Source organism: Phyllostomus discolor, chromosome 6 (genome assembly GCF_004126475.2).
Source record: "Phyllostomus discolor isolate MPI-MPIP mPhyDis1 chromosome 6, mPhyDis1.pri.v3, whole genome shotgun sequence".
Classification (NCBI taxonomy): domain Eukaryota; kingdom Metazoa; phylum Chordata; class Mammalia; order Chiroptera; family Phyllostomidae; genus Phyllostomus; species Phyllostomus discolor.
In genome coordinates, this window is record NC_040908.2 from 95,040,283 (window position 1) to 95,057,206 (window position 16,924).

Below are 16,924 nucleotides of genomic sequence, written 5' to 3' on the forward strand. Positions count from 1 at the left end.
TATAAATTTTGGATCACCTTGTTAATTTTTACAAAAGCCATCTGGGATATAGATGAAAATTGCATTCAGTTTATTGATCAGTTGAGCGGGAGACTGTCATATGCATTTTAAAGATGAATTACTATCTAGACAATATTGAGCCTTCCAATCTATCAACAAGAAATTTAGATCTTCAATTTCTCTCAACAATGTTTTAGTTTTTAGTGTACAACATTTGCATTTCCTTTGTTAAATTTATTCCAAAGTATTTTATTCTTTCTAATGTTGTTATAAATGGAATAGTGTTCTTAATTTCATTTTATGATTGTTGCTAGTATATAGAATACAATTAATTTTTGTATATTTATCTTGGATTCTACTATCTTGTTGAACTGGTTTATTAGTTGATGTTTAGAGGGTTCCTTGGAATTTTCTATATACAGAATTATGTCACTGTGAATAAAGACATATTTATTTCTCCCTTACAAATCAGTATATTTTATGTTTTTCCTTTTGCCTCATTGCAGTAACTAGAACCTTCAGGACAATATTTAATAACAGTGGTGAAAGCAGGCATTCTTGCCTTGTTTCCAATCTTAGGAAGAAAGCATTCAGTCTCCTCATTAAGCACCATGTTAGTTATGAGCTTTTCTCAGATTATACAGGGTTTGGCACAAATAACGCTCCCTCTTTATGACAAAATCATAAGAATGTAATTCTGTAATATAACAATATCACACTCAACCACACTATACGACATTTTAGGTTAAATGGTCACATTAAAACTATAAATTGTTACACCCATATTATTACCCTACCAACCACAGGCATGCAGGCATTACTTCTGCCGGACCCTGTACTTTATCAGGTTGAGGATGTTCCTGTCTATTCCTAGTTTGCTGAGAATTTTTAATTTGATAAATTTAATTTGATAAGGATTTCATTAATTGCTTTCTGGCACTTATTCAGATGATTACATGGTTTTTGTCGTTTAGTCTATTAATATGTTTTATTACATTACATTATTTTTGAATGTTAAACCAACCTTACAATCATAGGATAAATTTGGCCATGGTATATAGTTTTTTTATATGTTGCTGGAGTTAGTTTGATACTATTTTGTTAAGAATTTTTGTTTTTACATTCATGGGGAGTATTGGTCTGTGTTTTCTTTCCTTGTGATATCTTTACCTGGCTTTGGTAGTAAGGTAATATTTGTTTTCCAAGAAACCACACATTTTACTCTTCTACCCTTTGTGTATAAGCTAGCCTATTTCTCCTACAACCCCACCAATCCTTAATATTCTCAAATCTGATGGATAAAAATTTGTATTATTTCTAAAAGCCCACACATCCTAGAATACATACAACCAAATGAATCTGTTTTGAAATGCCTACTCTTACACTGTTAATGTTGTTTGAACTAGTCTCTTGATAGTGGAGATGGACATAAACAGATGCATTTGTGAAGAAACAAGGATAGGACCTTGTAATACTTTGGGAATGGCAGGGGAGGAAGAGGAAGACAATAAGAATGCCTCCTCTGTTTTTAGCTTATGGCATTGAATACTGGTGGTGTCTTTCATGGAGAAAGGGAGCAGTGGCTGAGGACCAGGTCTGGGAGAACTAGTGTTCTTTGGGAAAGATTGCTTATTGAGATAGGATATCAGTGTAAAGTTCAGAGACCAGGTCCAAGCTGGAGATGAAAGTGGGAGTCGCTGGGCTCATTGGAGCACTGTTAGGATGGGTGCTGTAAACCGGTGTGGGAGCTCTGGGCATGGAGGCAGCATTATAACATGAGGGTTTCTGGCACTGAATGACAGATAGAGGAGAATGTACTGGAAAACTAGACTGAAAAAGAGTTGCCAAAGAGGATGGTACAATGTCATAGAGCTGAAAGAGGAGAACATTTTAAGAAGGAGGAAAATGACAATAATATCAAGTGCTGCTGAGAGGTTAGGTAACAGGAATTTTTTTAATGTCCTTTGGATTTAATGGCTGGTAGTTAGTGCTCTGGATTTTTCCTATTCCTCTATCAGGTTAGATCAGTTGTCATGTTAGAAAGCAGTTAGGTACTGTACCTTGGGTAAAAATGATTCTGTCAAATATTTTTCAGTATTATATTTTCACTTTATATTCAGAGACCATGTCTCCCATGATCTTCCTAAGACCCCACCTCCTGCTTCCCATCTGTGCATGCACATGCACCCCGCCCCCCAAGAAGCTGAAGGATATCATTTATCCTTGTTAATATGCTGCCTTTATTTTTTTTAAGATTTATTTATTTATTTTTAGAGAGGGAAGGGAGGGAGAAAAAGAGAGAGAGAGAAACATCAATGTGCAGTTGCTGGGGGCTGTAGCCTGCAACCCAGGCATGTGCCTTGGCTGGGAATCGAACCTGCGATGCTTTGGTCCACAGCCAGCGCTCAATCCACTGAGCTACACCAGCCAGGGCAATATGCAGCCTTTAAATAAGTGGGTGCAACCAAAAAGATTTAAATTGCCTATTCATCCATCATTCAGTCAATATTTATTGAGTGTTTCCTATGTGCCAAACACTGCAGGAGTACCCAAGAGAATCAGATGACAGCCTTCATGTTTAAAGGATTCTATGTTCAGTTTATTATTTATTTATTTATTTGTTTGTTTGTTTGCCAAAAATTTTTTCAAACAGCTCAGGTAGGCCATTTTAAATTTTTTTTAAATTTAAAAAATTTTTCAAACAGCTCAGGTAGGCCTCCCTTACTCAGGGAAGCCATTTTAAAGCACTGTATGTGATTCCAACTCCTCTTCCTGAAAGATCAAATATATTTTGTTTTGAACATACTACATTGCCAGACAAATAGTAAAAATATTGGGTTTGATTCTTGGTCAGGGCACATACCCCAGTTGGTACACATTTGGGAAGCAACCAATCAATGCTTCTCTCTTACACTGGTGTTTCTTTCTCACCCCCTTTTTCTTGCTCTAAAATCAATAAAAATATCATCAAGTTAGGATTAAAATATATATATACATATATATTAGGAAGACTGTTTGGCATTATATATTCTGTTGATTAAACTTCCTTAATGTTTTAGTTACACAAATAATATATCCATACATTTTCATTTAAAAATTCAAACTATTCCCTGGCTGGCATAGTTCAGTGGATTGAGCGCGGACTGCGAACCAAAGTATCACAGGTTCGATTCCCAGTGAGGGCACATGCCTGGGTTGCAGGCCATGTCCCCAGTGAGGGCCACGTGAGAGGCAACCACACATTGATGTTTCTCTCTCTCTCTTTCTCCCTCCCTTCTCTTCTCTAAAAGTAAATAAATAAATAAACATAAATAAAAATTCAAACTATTAAATATCAAAGTTATAATTTTCTTCATAAGCCATCCCCTGCCCATGATAACCAGTGTAACAATTCTCTTGTATCCCTCTAAACTCTCACCATTTTTTGCTTTTTTCACTTAGGAATATTGGAAATTTTTTCCCTGTCAGTACTTCTTATCTACTTAATTGTTTTTAATGTTGCATAGTATTTCATAATTTCATGTACCATATTTATTTAAAATTTTGCAAAATAGTGGAAATTTTTCTTGTTTCTAATTGGTTAAAATAACAATATTGCAAAGAGCATCATGTATAAATGAACACCTTTGCACATATATGATTATATCTGAGGAATAGATTCCTAGAAGTAGAAAAAAGTATAAGAATTTTCAAACTTGCTAAATATTGCCAAAATAATCCCAAAGACTGTACCAACTTACACTTCATTTAAAAAAACAAAGATTGTCTTTATCTTAGCCCTCCTCCTTAAGATAGCTAACAAATATTAAAAAATAAATATGGAATCTACCTGAAATTCATTGGCCATGTCATTAACAATAACTCTGAAAAACAGACAACTGTTAGGGACAATTAACAATAACTCTGTCATTACGTTAAAGAGTATAATGACAGTGTACCTTACTGAAATGAACAAAACTATAACATATCCTAACCACTTAGCATCCAGTTTTAACAACAGAAGCCTAGATATAAGAAAACAGCTCACAACAGAAAACAAAAGGTGACATCTTTCCCTCTTCCCTGCTTCTTGGTCATAAATTCAAGAATTCTCAGGGACTGAGCTCCAAAGGCTTGTGAGTCTCTCTGATTCAAAAGCAGTAGCTAGAATGGACTTTAGGTCTTCTAGGACTACTTTTAGAATCCTAGCTATTCCTAGAATCCATATGGAATGGAAAACCATGGCCTTCCAGAATCTCAGCAAGAGTTTCTGAGTTTCTGAATGATCAGACATCACCCATATGTCCTGGCTTGGCATGCAAGTTTTATTATGTTCTCTATACTGCTTGTTTCTTGATGGTGAATAAGATAATACATCCTGTATTTGCTAACTGCTCTATACTTTTGAGATGTGAAACAGTTGTAATAATTTAGTTTAATACTAATTTAGTATAAAGTTAGTTTATACTAGTTTAAAATTAGTTTAATAATTCAGTTTATAAATAATTTAGTTTATAATGCAAAATTAACATTTTGCCTTCCTTGTGTTTTTATTCTAATTTGTCTAAGAAATTCCTCTGAAACACCTTCAGCAGATAAAAGACACCCCTACCAACTATTACTATGTTTGGACAAAATACAACCTTTAAACATTTGCCTTAAGGTATTCCAGTATGCCGTGGTAGTTAACATTTAACCAACATTACTCTATTAGTGTTTACAGTTAACACTTCTTAAGACATAAAAGTGATACAAAAATGTCAAGATAGGTCAGAAATAACACTGGTTATTAGGTAAATCCTGGAGATAGACATTTTGATATCATTTTACCCCATGACAAATATAAAATCATAATCATTAACTTATATTCCCTAAAATAGAAACATCTGAAATTATACTGAGTGAAAAAAGCCGAACTCAAAAAGTTTCATACTGTATGATTCCACTTACATAACATTCTCAAAATGACAGAGTTACAGTGATGAAAACAGGTTAGTGGTTGCCAGAGGAGGGAGGTGTGGAGACAGAAGGGGATGGGAGTGTCCACAATGGAGCAGCAAGGGGGTGTTCGTGGTAAGGGACCAGCTCGGTATCTTGATTAGGAGGTTGGTTATACACATCTACACATGATAAAGTTGCATAGAACTTTAGGTACATACAAATGCATATAAAACTGCCAAGATCTCAATAAAACTGTGGATTGTACCTAGGTCAATTTCATGTTTTGCTACAGTTAGGATGTTACCACTGGGGGAAATGGGATGAAGAGTACCCAGGACTTCTTTATACCACTTTTTAAACTTCCTGTGAATCTATAAATATTATAAAATAAAACAATTAAGCCCTGGCTGGCGTAGCTCAGTGGATTGAGCGCGGGCTGCGAACCAAAGTGTCCCAGGTTCGATTCCCAGCCAGGGTACATTCCTGGGTTGCAGGCCATAACCCCCAGCAACCGCACATTTATGTTTCTCTCTCTCTCCCTCTCTCTCTCCCTCCCTCCCTTCCCTCTCTAAAAATAAATAAATAAAATCTTTAAAATAAAATAAAATAAAATAAAACAATTATAATAAGAAAAAGACAAAGTAAGAAATTGTTTTAAAAATAACATTTTTTGCAACTTTTGAAGACATTGAAGACATAATTTATTATATTACTCAATAATTTGTATATAATGATGTGATTGAAAATATTCTCTTAGAATTTAGTACAAGCAAAAAAGTTCCTCTCCCTTAAGGAAGTGGTAAGTTTCCTTTTATTGGACAAAGAAAGAATATGACCTAATTATATCAACCTAATATATATTAAACCTAGATATAATAATATAATCTAGATATAATCAGAAAATTCAGTGCTACACTTAATACTGAAGGGATCTACTAATTAAATTAACCTACTGATTCCTTTACATAGGTTTTATTTTCTGACTTTATCTTTTCAGTACAATATAGTATATGGGTTTAATTTTTTTTATAATTCACATTTTTTCAGGTTAAAAATTGGTATGTAAAAGAAAGTTTTATGTAAAAAGAAAGTATATAAAAACAAAATGAGTAAGTGTGCAAAAACAGTCCATACACTATATTCTCAATAATTTGTGGGGAGGTGTCATAGTGTAGTGGGTAGTCAGACACAATTGGATTAAAATGTGGCCCAGCCACATGCTAGCCGTGTTCTCTTGATGTAAGCTAAAAGAGGATAGTAATACATACCATATGGGGTTGCTTCCAAGAGCGAGGTAACATATACACAGTACCCACTGTGCTTGGCACATAATAGGGTCTTAGCTGTTGTTGTTTTCTCCTGGTATCCTCCTCCAAAAATCAAATTATGTTTCATGGTAGAATTTGTTTAAAAGGTAATGTTAGATTTTTTTAGTTAGGTATAACTAAAGTTAGGTATAACTTTTTTTTAACTGGCCTTGGATACATGCTGTCTTTTTTGTTTTTATTTTATTATTGTATTAATTTTTATTGTATTTTTTCCCATTTGTATTTTTACACCAGCACATTTGCTGGTATATAGTTGGTATCCAATACAAGGTTTGTTGAGTGAATTAATGAAGAAATGGAAAATGAAGTTGGAGTGTTTTCACATCCACCTCCCTCTCAGCCCTCACCCTTCAGCCTTCTCAGGACCATCCAACTCCTCCCCAATCCTTTGAGGCCCCTCAAATCCTACCTCTGTTACGCAGCTTCTGATAATTAAAACTTGCACAGGTTGGTCTCCTGCCTTCCACCCAGGTGGTTTTCAAACTCTTTTTAGCAGTGGACTTTCCTTAATTGAAAAACCTTGTGCAATCTTAGGTTATAAAATAGAGAGAGGGAATACCATGCCCATTTGTCCCACCCTTCTCCGTGGTAGAATATTACCTTGCATAGACCCCAAGTTACATTTAACACATCACCCTGCTGTATTCTCCAGCAAACCTATGCCGTCATCATTCATATTCTTATCTCCCCAACAGAACTGGAAGATCCCTGGAAGCAGGGAGAATGTCTTAACTTTCTTCCTATCTCTCACGACAACTTATACAGATGCTGAATCTGCTCAAAGAGTCCAAGAGCTGTTCATTATTTCTTTTGCTACTTCTCCTTTCCTTCTTGAGTTGATGTTAAGTTGGATGGATGGAAATCTTCCTGACTGGTACAGGAGGCCCGTCAGAAGGGGTCCTTAGGAACATTTTTTTAAGCATCTGGTTTTGTGCAGGACACTCATATACATTGTCATCTCATTCTTACAGCCTTGTGAGGTACATATTAACATTCCGGGTTTATTGATAAAAAGTTGATAATGTAAGTAATTTACTTCAATTCTACAGGAAATAAATTTTAATTGATATGTGTTTGATCCCAAAGCTCTGGCCCTAACCACTACAGCATGTGTTCTCTGTGTTTAACTCTGTTTTCTCTTTTCTTGGAAGGAGCCCTGTACCCAGATGGAACATCTGGGAAGAACAAGGATGATGATATGGTTCCTCCTGGCAAAAACTACACCTATGTCTGGCCAGTGAGAGAAGAATATGCCCCTACTCCAGCTGACGCCAACTGCCTGACCTGGGTGTACCATTCACACATCGATGCCCCTAAGGACATCTGCTCTGGGCTAATTGGCCCACTGCTGGTGTGCAAGAAAGGTAAGGAGGTAATCCCCCCACCAAGGAAGCTTTTCCCAGGTATGTTAAAAAGTATACATAAATTTTCAATCTTGTCTACCTCCTTTGCTTCATATAGAATGTGCATCTTCTTCTAAGTTTTCTGTAAGACAGAGAAATTCTTCTAACAGAGAAGATCAATCTGACACCATATCAGGAGGCGTAATTCAGACTTCTAAGGACCATCATAGCCTTCTGAAATGGATATGCTTTTAAAACAAATAGTGATATTCCATATTACTAGCTGTTAACACCAACCACACTGACAGCACACATAGGAAAGTGGAAAAGGTCATCAAATGACCAGGAATGCTTTTGCTTCATTATTTTGCCCACACAATCACGTTACTATTTTATTCCCTACTAATCGATTTGGTGTGTCTATGCCATATCAATAAAGTTGACTTCCTTCAGGGACAGGCAGATTTACAAGTCTTCAGGTGTGAAGATTTCTATCTTATGACTTTTGTCTTCTATAGTTCTGTCATTTCTATTAAAGCCCTTTGCTGCTTTTAAGGTATGGGCCACTCTTGCATATTTAGGCCTTTGACAGACTTTACACTTCTGTGACACCATTGACAAGAAGAAAAACTCATCTTGATTTAGTTCACTTTGAACTTTTTCTCTTTTCTCTTGAATGTGTTTGACAGGTGTCCTGAATAAATATTCAGGGACAAGGGCTGATGTGGACCGAGAGTTCATTATAATGTTTACTCTGGTGGATGAGAATCAAAGCTGGTACCTTGATGAAAATATCAGACATTTCTGCACTGACCCTGATTCAGTTGACAAAGAAGATGCTGCTTTTCAGAGGAGTAACAAAATGCATGGTGAGTGTCTACCATGTCAGCAAATACATACCAACTACCATTGTGTATTTGGTATGATGAGAGATGCAAAAACACAGGAATGCCAGGCGTAGTTTTCCAAGATTTTCCACTGAGTGATGACAATGATTAGGAAGTAATATGAAACACACTACATGTCAGAACTTGAAACAATCTGAGACAGGACACAGTAATAGATAAAAGTTAAATTGGATATGACAAAGCTATGGTACAGAAAGTGGAAGGAACAATTTTATAACTTAGAAAGGATCAGGAGGCGACCCTAGGAGATGGGGGGCTTTAGATTGACAGAAGAAAGGAGAATGAATCATCACCATTTAACAATCCTGTGATTTGCAGCCTCTTGCTTTATCCAGGTACTGTTTCCTAAGTGGCTGCTAAATTTCAAGAACTATACTAACCATGGAGTTTAAATACACACTTTCGAATTTATGTTTCCCAAACATTCTTTTAAATCAACAACATTTATTGAGCATTCATTATGTGCCATAAGTCCTTTGTAATCAGTACCTTTTCTTTTCATCTTGCTACTACATGCTTTTGTCGCTTAAATTAAGTAGCACATACTGCGTATCAGATTTTTTGCTAGGTCCTAATAGCTGTTAAGTAAGACAGGGTTTCTGATTGCAAGGAACAGTCAGTGGGGAAGGCAGATGTGCAAATGAAGGATTGGGAACAGAGGGGACTGGCCACTCCCAGAAGTATGAGCCTCACTGTTGACTCCTGATCTCATTGTGCCCACATAACAACCCCAAGGCTGTCTTTACATGTGTAGATTGTCACTTTTATTGAGTACTTTTCTCTCTGGGACTATATTTTATAAAAGGAGCTTTCCTTCACAAAGTCATTACAATGAATGATCTGCACTGATTTTCACCAAGTTTTCTGGTTCACTCACCTCTGCAGGGGAGTCTGTTCCACCAGTGTGCTTCTGTTTTTCAGCCCTCAATGGATACCTCTTTGGAAATTTCCCTGAGCCTGATATGTGTGTTGGTGAATCCGTGTCCTGGCACCTGTTTGGGATGGGGAATGAGATAGACATCCATTCCATCTATTTTTATGGTAACACCTTCATCAGCCGAGGGCATCGGACTGATGTTGTCAACCTGTTCCCAGCCACCTTCCTGACAACAGAAATGATAGTTGAGAATCCTGGGAAGTGGATGATAACCTGCCAAGTCAGTGATCACCTACAAGGTAAAAGGACAAAGACCAGTGTAAGAATCTTGGAATGGAACAATTAAATCACATGGTCAATGGTGCTCATTCAGTGCCTGTTGTCAGATAGGTTATTGTTTGTGTTATATTTAATTAAATGTTAACTATATAGGAAAATGTACAATGATTATTTGGCATTCTATCAACAAATATTTGTTGGTCCCCTCCCTATGAACCAAGCAAGAAGTGACTGAAAGGAATGATAAGGCCTTCAAAGAACCTACAGTCTAGTAGTTAGACATAGTGAGATGCTTACAAAAGTGAGTAACATTTGAGGCAGAATGATAAATGTTCTTTTGGTCCCATAATTGGTAGAAATGTGTGAGAAATAGAGGTGAGAGGAACCAGATGATCTGATCCAAGTGCCTTTATTTGATGCTGCGCTTACGGGTGGACTGCAGCCCTGAGGGGAGACAAGAATGGGATTTAAAAAAAAATCACAGGGTTTGCAGGGGGATAAAGGAGGAGTTAGTCTCTTGTTCTTCCAGGTGGGTACCTTGGGGTTCCAGGAAGTGAGCCAGAACAATGGGTTAGGTAAAGGGCAACTGGTCCCAGGTACAAGGAGGTCAGTCTGACCACCGGCCATGGTGGCTGGCACCAGATGTCTACTGTAGGAGGTGGGAGAGAGTTTCGATTACACCATGGGCTATCAATTGAGTTGCGATAACTGAGTCATGGGCAGTCCAGCTGGTTGGAAAACTTGCCTGACTGGGTCATGAGCCACCTGGTGGGCTGGGAAACTGGCCTGACCCTTTCAATAGTCATTTCTCTAGAGCAATCTGAGAGGCTTCCTGAAAAGTTGGCCCATACTCTGAGCATTGAAAGATGGGTAGAAATTAAATCGATGAAGAAGGGAAGAAAGGCTTTCCAGGTAAAGGTAGCAATATGGACTGGGAAAAGCATATTCTCTATGACCAACTGTAAGTAGAATAACAAATTTTTAGCATTGGAAAGGAATTTGTAGATAACTCAGATGAATCCCCCATCCAATTCTTCAATTTCCTTTGAAACATCTCTTTTTAAGTAATTACAACAGCCCATTTCATTCTTAGGCTATTCTGTTAGAGTATTCTTATGTTGAGACAAGATCCAGTGATAGGTGCAAAGTCTATTAAAGTTATACAATAAACTTTTGTTGACTTAAATGCATGTTGACTGACTTGGTGCTGGTCCCTTGGGACCACAAAGAATGAGCCATAGGCTTATGCCAGAGGAGTGATGAGACAGAAGCCTAGAAAGGCAGTTTGTCCCCAGTGGGAGCAGCTTTGAATGGCAAAGGTAAGATGGAACTGTGTCCAGCAGGCAATAATGAGTCCTTCTGTATCCTTAGGTGCACTAGTGACATAATTAGAGCATCCTTTTAGGAAGAAAAATATCCATATGCAGAAAGGTTTCAATGGAGAGATTTTGACTGCTAGCTACTAGTAAAGAAGCATTAGCAAAATTAGAGTTATGGCATATAAAAAAGGTCTCGCCCTGGCTGGTGTAGCTCAGTGGACTGAGCACAGGCCTGCAAACCAAAAAGTTGCTGGTTCGATTCCCAGTCAGGGCATGTCCAGGTTGTGGGCCAGATCCCCAGTAGAGGATGTGTGAGACACAGCCACACATTGATGTTTCTCTCCCTCTCTCCTTCACTTCCCCCCTCTATAAAACTAAAAATAAATAATTTTTTTAAAAAAAGAGAATCTGAAGGTTCTCTTAAATAAATAAATGAATAAATAAATAAATAAATAAATAAGGTCTGGACTTAGATGGTGAAAACAAGATTAGAATAGGAAAATGTGTCAATGGGATAAGCACAGAAGAAATAATGTATGATTAAATTTGGATACTAAAAAGGACTTCCGGCCAACACAGAGGCATAAATATACACACTTTGCCTCCTCACACAACCAAAAGAAGAACAACAATAAGTTTAAACAAAAACAACCAGAACTGACAGAAAATCAAACTATATAAAAGTCCAACAACCAATTAGCTAAAGAAGAAACATTTAACCAGACTGGTAGGAGGGGCAGAGTTGGACAGCTGAGTGGAGAGGACTCATGGCAAGGTGGTGGCTGGAGCAGGTGAGGTGGTGGTTGGCAGAGCAGGTAGTCTTACATTTGCATGCAGATAAACCGAGAGGAACAACTGGAGAGGGAGAAAGACCACGCAACACAGGGTTGCAGTGCAGGGAAATAAAGCCTCAAAACCTTTGACTGAAAAAACCTGTTGGGGCTGTGGCTGTGGAAGGAGAAACTCCCAGCCTCACAGGAGAGTTCATAGGAGAGATCACAGGGTCCTAGAATGTACACAAACCAACCCCCCTGGGAATCAGCACAGAAAGGCCCAATTTGCTTGTGGGTAGCAGGGGAAGTGACTGAAAGCTGGCAGAGCTGAACAAGCAATATTGTTCCTCCTTAAGCCCCTCCCCCCATACAGCACCACAGTGCAGACATGTAGTTGCCCTGCCCTGGGCGGGGGGGACTCAGTACCTAAGGCACATAACACAAGTGCCCTTACCATGTAACAGGCATGCCGAGACAAAAAAAAAATATATGGCCCAAATGAAAGAACAGATCAAAGCTATCTGATAGTCATCTGATAGTCAACCTATCAGATGCAGAGTTCAAAACACTGGCAATCAGGATGCTCACAGAAATAGTTGACTACAGTCTCAAAATAGAGGAAAAAATGAAGGCTATGCAAAGTGAAATAAAGGAAAATGTATAGGGAACCAACAGTGAAGACAAGGAAACCAGGACTCAAATCAATGGTTTGGAGCAGAAGGAAGAAATAAACATTCAACCAGAACAGAATGAAGAAACAAGAATTCAAAAAAAAAAAAAATGAGGAGAGGCTTAGGAACCTCTCGGACAACTTTAAATGTTCCAACATTCAAATCATAGGGTTGCCAGAAGGAAAAGGGGAACAGCAAAAAATTGAAAACTTATTTGAAAAAATAATGAAGGAGAACTTCCTCAATATGGCAAAGGAATAGATTTCCAGAAAGTCCAGGAAGCTCAGAGAGTCCCAAAGAATTTGGACCCAAGGAAGCTCACACCATGCACATTGTAATTATATTACCCAAAATTAAAGGTAAGGAGAGAATCTTAAAAGCAGCAAAAGAAAAGGAGACAGTTACCTACAAAGGAGGTCCATAGTGCCATAAGACTATAAACTGATTTCTCAAAAGAAATCTTACAGTCAAGAAGGGGCTGGAAACTATTCAAAGTCATGAAAAACAAGGACCTACATCCAATTACTCTACCCCAAAGCTATCATTTAGAATGGAAGGGCAGATAAAGTGTTTCCCAGACAAGATCAAGTTAAAAGAGTTCATCATCACCAAGCCCTTATTATGTGAAGTGTTATGGGACTTATCTAAGAAAAAGAAGATCAAAAATACAAACAGTAAATGACATCAAACTCACAACTATCAACAACCGAACCTAAAAAAAAAAACAAAAACAAACTAAGCAAACAACTAGAACAGGAACAGATTCACAGAAATGGAGATCACATGGAGTATTGTCAGCGGGAGGGGGCAAAGGGAAAATGGGGAAAAGATACAGGGAATCAGAAGCATGAATGTCAGGCCCAAAATAGACAGGGGGAGGTTATAATAGTATGGGAATGGAGAAGCCAAAGAACTTATATATATGGCCCATGGGCATGAACTAAGGAGGGGTAATGCTGGTGGGAGGGTGGTACAGGGAGGAAGGGAATAAAGAGAGGGAAAAAATGGGACAACTGTAATAGCATAATCAATAAAATATATTTGGAAAAAGTAAATAAATTTGGATACTAACTGGTCAGTAACAGTACAGGGATACAATCCTTCAGAGCTGCTTTGATAACACATTCTTGTTCCCCTCAACTTTAAGCAGCCAGTCTCAGCATTTGTCAGCTGGGTTATTCCAATTAAATTCAGCAGATGCTGGATTGATCAGTTAGTATGTACCAGATACTGTTCAGGGAAGACAAAGATGAACAAGGTAAGTTTTCAGTGCCCTCCTTCCCACACCCCCAGCTTTATGGATATATATATAATCAACACATAGATATTATATGTATTTAAGGTATACAAATGGATGTTTTGAATGCATACAATGTGAACCAATCACTACACTCAAGTAATTAGCATAACCATCACCTTTCATAGTTACCTTTTGTGTGTATGTTGAGAAACCTTGAGATGTGAGGGAGTACAAAGTTTCAGAGATGGCAAGATGAATGAGTTCTGGAGTTCTAACACACAGCCTGGTGACTATAGTCAACAGCACCATAGTGTATACTTGAAATTTCCTATGAAGACAGATCTTAGGGGTTCTCATCATAAGATCATTACTTTTAAGGGTCTCATGCTGTTTAGTTAGCATTAGCAGCCAACTAAGACTAGCAAGATTGTTAAGCTTGGCTAGTAATTGTGGACATGAACTGGTGTTTATACATTAGTGAAATACAAGAGTTTCTAAATTGTCCATAGTTGCAGAAAAAAATTATTGTGAAAAATTAGAAAATATATATAATTCAATTTTAAAAATTAGTAATCCTACCTAAAGATAATGGTGTTACAATTTGATGAATGTCCTTCATCAGTATTTTCTAGACCTTTACACTAAAAGCATATGTTATTTATAAAATACTGCCCTCTAGCTTTCTTTTTCCACCTCCTAGTGTATCAGAAGTATATTTACATGTCAGTGAATACAGAACTACTTCACATCCATTGTTCTCTCCAAGAAGATTACAATTTACTTAACCAGCACTCCATTCTTTAACATTTATATTCCCCCATTTTTTGCTTTTATAAATAATACTGATAAACCTCAATTTACAGGTAAGTTTGTACGTTTTCCTGACATTTCCTTAGCAAAACTCTTGGATTTGGAATTCCTAGTCAAAGAGTTTGGTTGTTTTTCTTTAAAGCTAGGGACATATATTTCCCTATATAATTTCCTTTTAAAAATTATTATTATTCACTAATTCCCTTTTCCTCATTCAAATGTCAACACTAGGAATTATTTTTTCTAATCTTTACCAATCTGATATGAACAATATCATTGGTTGCTATTAAGGTCAAACTTTTCTTTTTATTTGTTTGTGAGTCAATAGTATTTCTTGGTAAATAACCTATTTATGTCTCTTGCCCATTTTCTATTGGGAGACTTACTGTTTCTTTCTTATTTATCAATGTTTTTTCATATTAATCTTTTAGCATAAACTCCTGCTGGCCCTTTATCCTTTACTTTTTTAAAATTTTAAGTACAGTTGATATACAATATTATACTAGTTATATTAGTTTCATATGTACAAATAGTGATTCAACATTTTTATGCCATAAATGTGGCTACTCCATTAATTCTAGTAATTATCTGTCACTGTGAAAACTTATCACAATATTATTGACTACATTATTCCCCTTAACATGTTCACACATGTCCCAACCCCTTCCCTCTGGTAACCATCCCTTTAGTGTTGGTTTCTCTGAGCCTATTTTTGTTTTGTTTTGTTTGTCTGTTTTGTTTTTTCAGAGTCCACAAATAAGTGAAACCACATGGTATTCGTCTTTCTCTGACTAATTTCACTTATCATAATATCCTCTAAGTCTCTCTATGTGCAATATACATATATATATGCAGTAATAAAGAAGAACAAAATCTTACTATTTATCCTTTACTTTTAACTTTGCTTATGGTCTTATTTTTGTACAGAAGTTTTTTCCATTTACTTATTTAATTTTTATTGTGTTTTTCCCATTACCATTTATCTCCCCTATGCCCTCTTCTACCACCACCTACCCTCCTGTCCCCACAATCACCACACTGTTGCCTGTGCCCATGAGTTCTTTCTCTTTTTAAATTTGTTGCTTGGTCCCTCCACCCCCACCCCCTCCCCATTCTACCCCCCTGGAGCTGTCAGGCTGCTCTCTATGAAGTCTGTCTCTATTTTGCTTGTTAGTTCAGTTTGTTCATTAGATTCCACATATGAGTGAAATCCCATGGTAATTGTCTTTTTTGAGTGGCTTATTTCACTTAGCATAATGTTCTCAAAAGTTTTAAACATTTATGAAGTCAAATCTATCAGTCTTTTCCCATGTGATTTTTTTTGTAAGCATCTGTACCTTGGCTTTTGTGAGCATTTATATCTACACTTTGGCTTTCCTCTGGTCTGCAGCTGGTATGCTGGGGCAGTACAATGTTGGTAACTGCAAAAACAGTATTTCTCATCCCACGATGAAGGGTCAACAGAGGCGCTACTTTATAGCAGCTGAAAAAATTCTTTGGGATTACGCTCCTCAAGGCTACAACAAATTCAATGGTCTTCCCCTAAATGTCTCTGGCAGGTAAGCTCCTTTCGAAGTGGTTCTAAGCCTCTCATAAGAGTGGCATCTGTTAGGCTTTTCCCTGTAATGTCATTCACATTCCAGGGACTTCTCTTATGAGTACACACTGCATAGATGACATAATGACCCCACTTAAGGCATTCTGAGCCCTGGACATACTGCTGAGAATTGGCAGGCTATTTATAGCTTCATGGTTTGCTGGCTAAATTGAAACACTAGATTCATTCGTTCATCCATCAAACATTTCTTGAACACCTAATATGTGCAAACTACAGTGCCAAGTGCCATGAGCAATAAATACTAAGCTGACAGAGAATAAAACAAGGCCTTTGTACACATGGAACAGATGGTTTTGAAAAACTCTCCATTTGAAAGGACTCTCTTTCAGTGGAGATGAACTAGCCAAGGAAGGTTACCCTTTTTGGTTCAAGGATAGCCTGATGTAAGTTATGGCCCCTTACTCTCAATTTCTTTTCCTCCCTGTATAGTAAAATGCCATTCTTCTTCAAAATCTAGCACTAATGTCACCTCTTAAGCGAGGCCTCCCCTGACTCTTGAGTCATACTTCATCATTTTCTCTCCTAGCATAGTATTTGAAAAATGGAATCTGACAATTCAGTACGTGGTTGTGGACTCCCATGACTTCTTACTGTAGAATCATGTGCAATAATGCGTGTGAAAACTTTTTAAAATGTGCAGTTCAATTCCAAAATTGAAAATGTTATTATCCTCTAATCTTTTTTATGTTTGAGGAAATGTTTCTAAAATTCTGTTTGTGATGAGTAAGATTCCCTTTGTTTCTTTCATTGTAAATTTCACTCATTCATTCTTCCACCAAATACATATACTTGACTCTTACTTAAAGAACTTTGTGTACGAAAAACTCTGATATCAGCA

At 37.2% G+C, this 16,924-nt stretch overlaps 1 protein-coding gene across 1 annotated transcript in view; it reads left to right on the plus strand.

Annotated features, from left to right (window-relative positions):
• Positions 1 to 16,924, plus strand: part of HEPHL1 (hephaestin like 1) — a 64,465-nt gene that overhangs the window by 12,527 nt on the left and 35,014 nt on the right. Inside the window, exons 3-6 of the mRNA XM_028516540.2 lie at positions 7,400 to 7,612; positions 8,281 to 8,460; positions 9,421 to 9,675; positions 15,859 to 16,027. Coding sequence (XP_028372341.1) covers positions 7,400 to 7,612; positions 8,281 to 8,460; positions 9,421 to 9,675; positions 15,859 to 16,027 — 817 coding nt within the window. The remainder of the gene's footprint in view (positions 1 to 7,399; positions 7,613 to 8,280; positions 8,461 to 9,420; positions 9,676 to 15,858; positions 16,028 to 16,924) is intronic.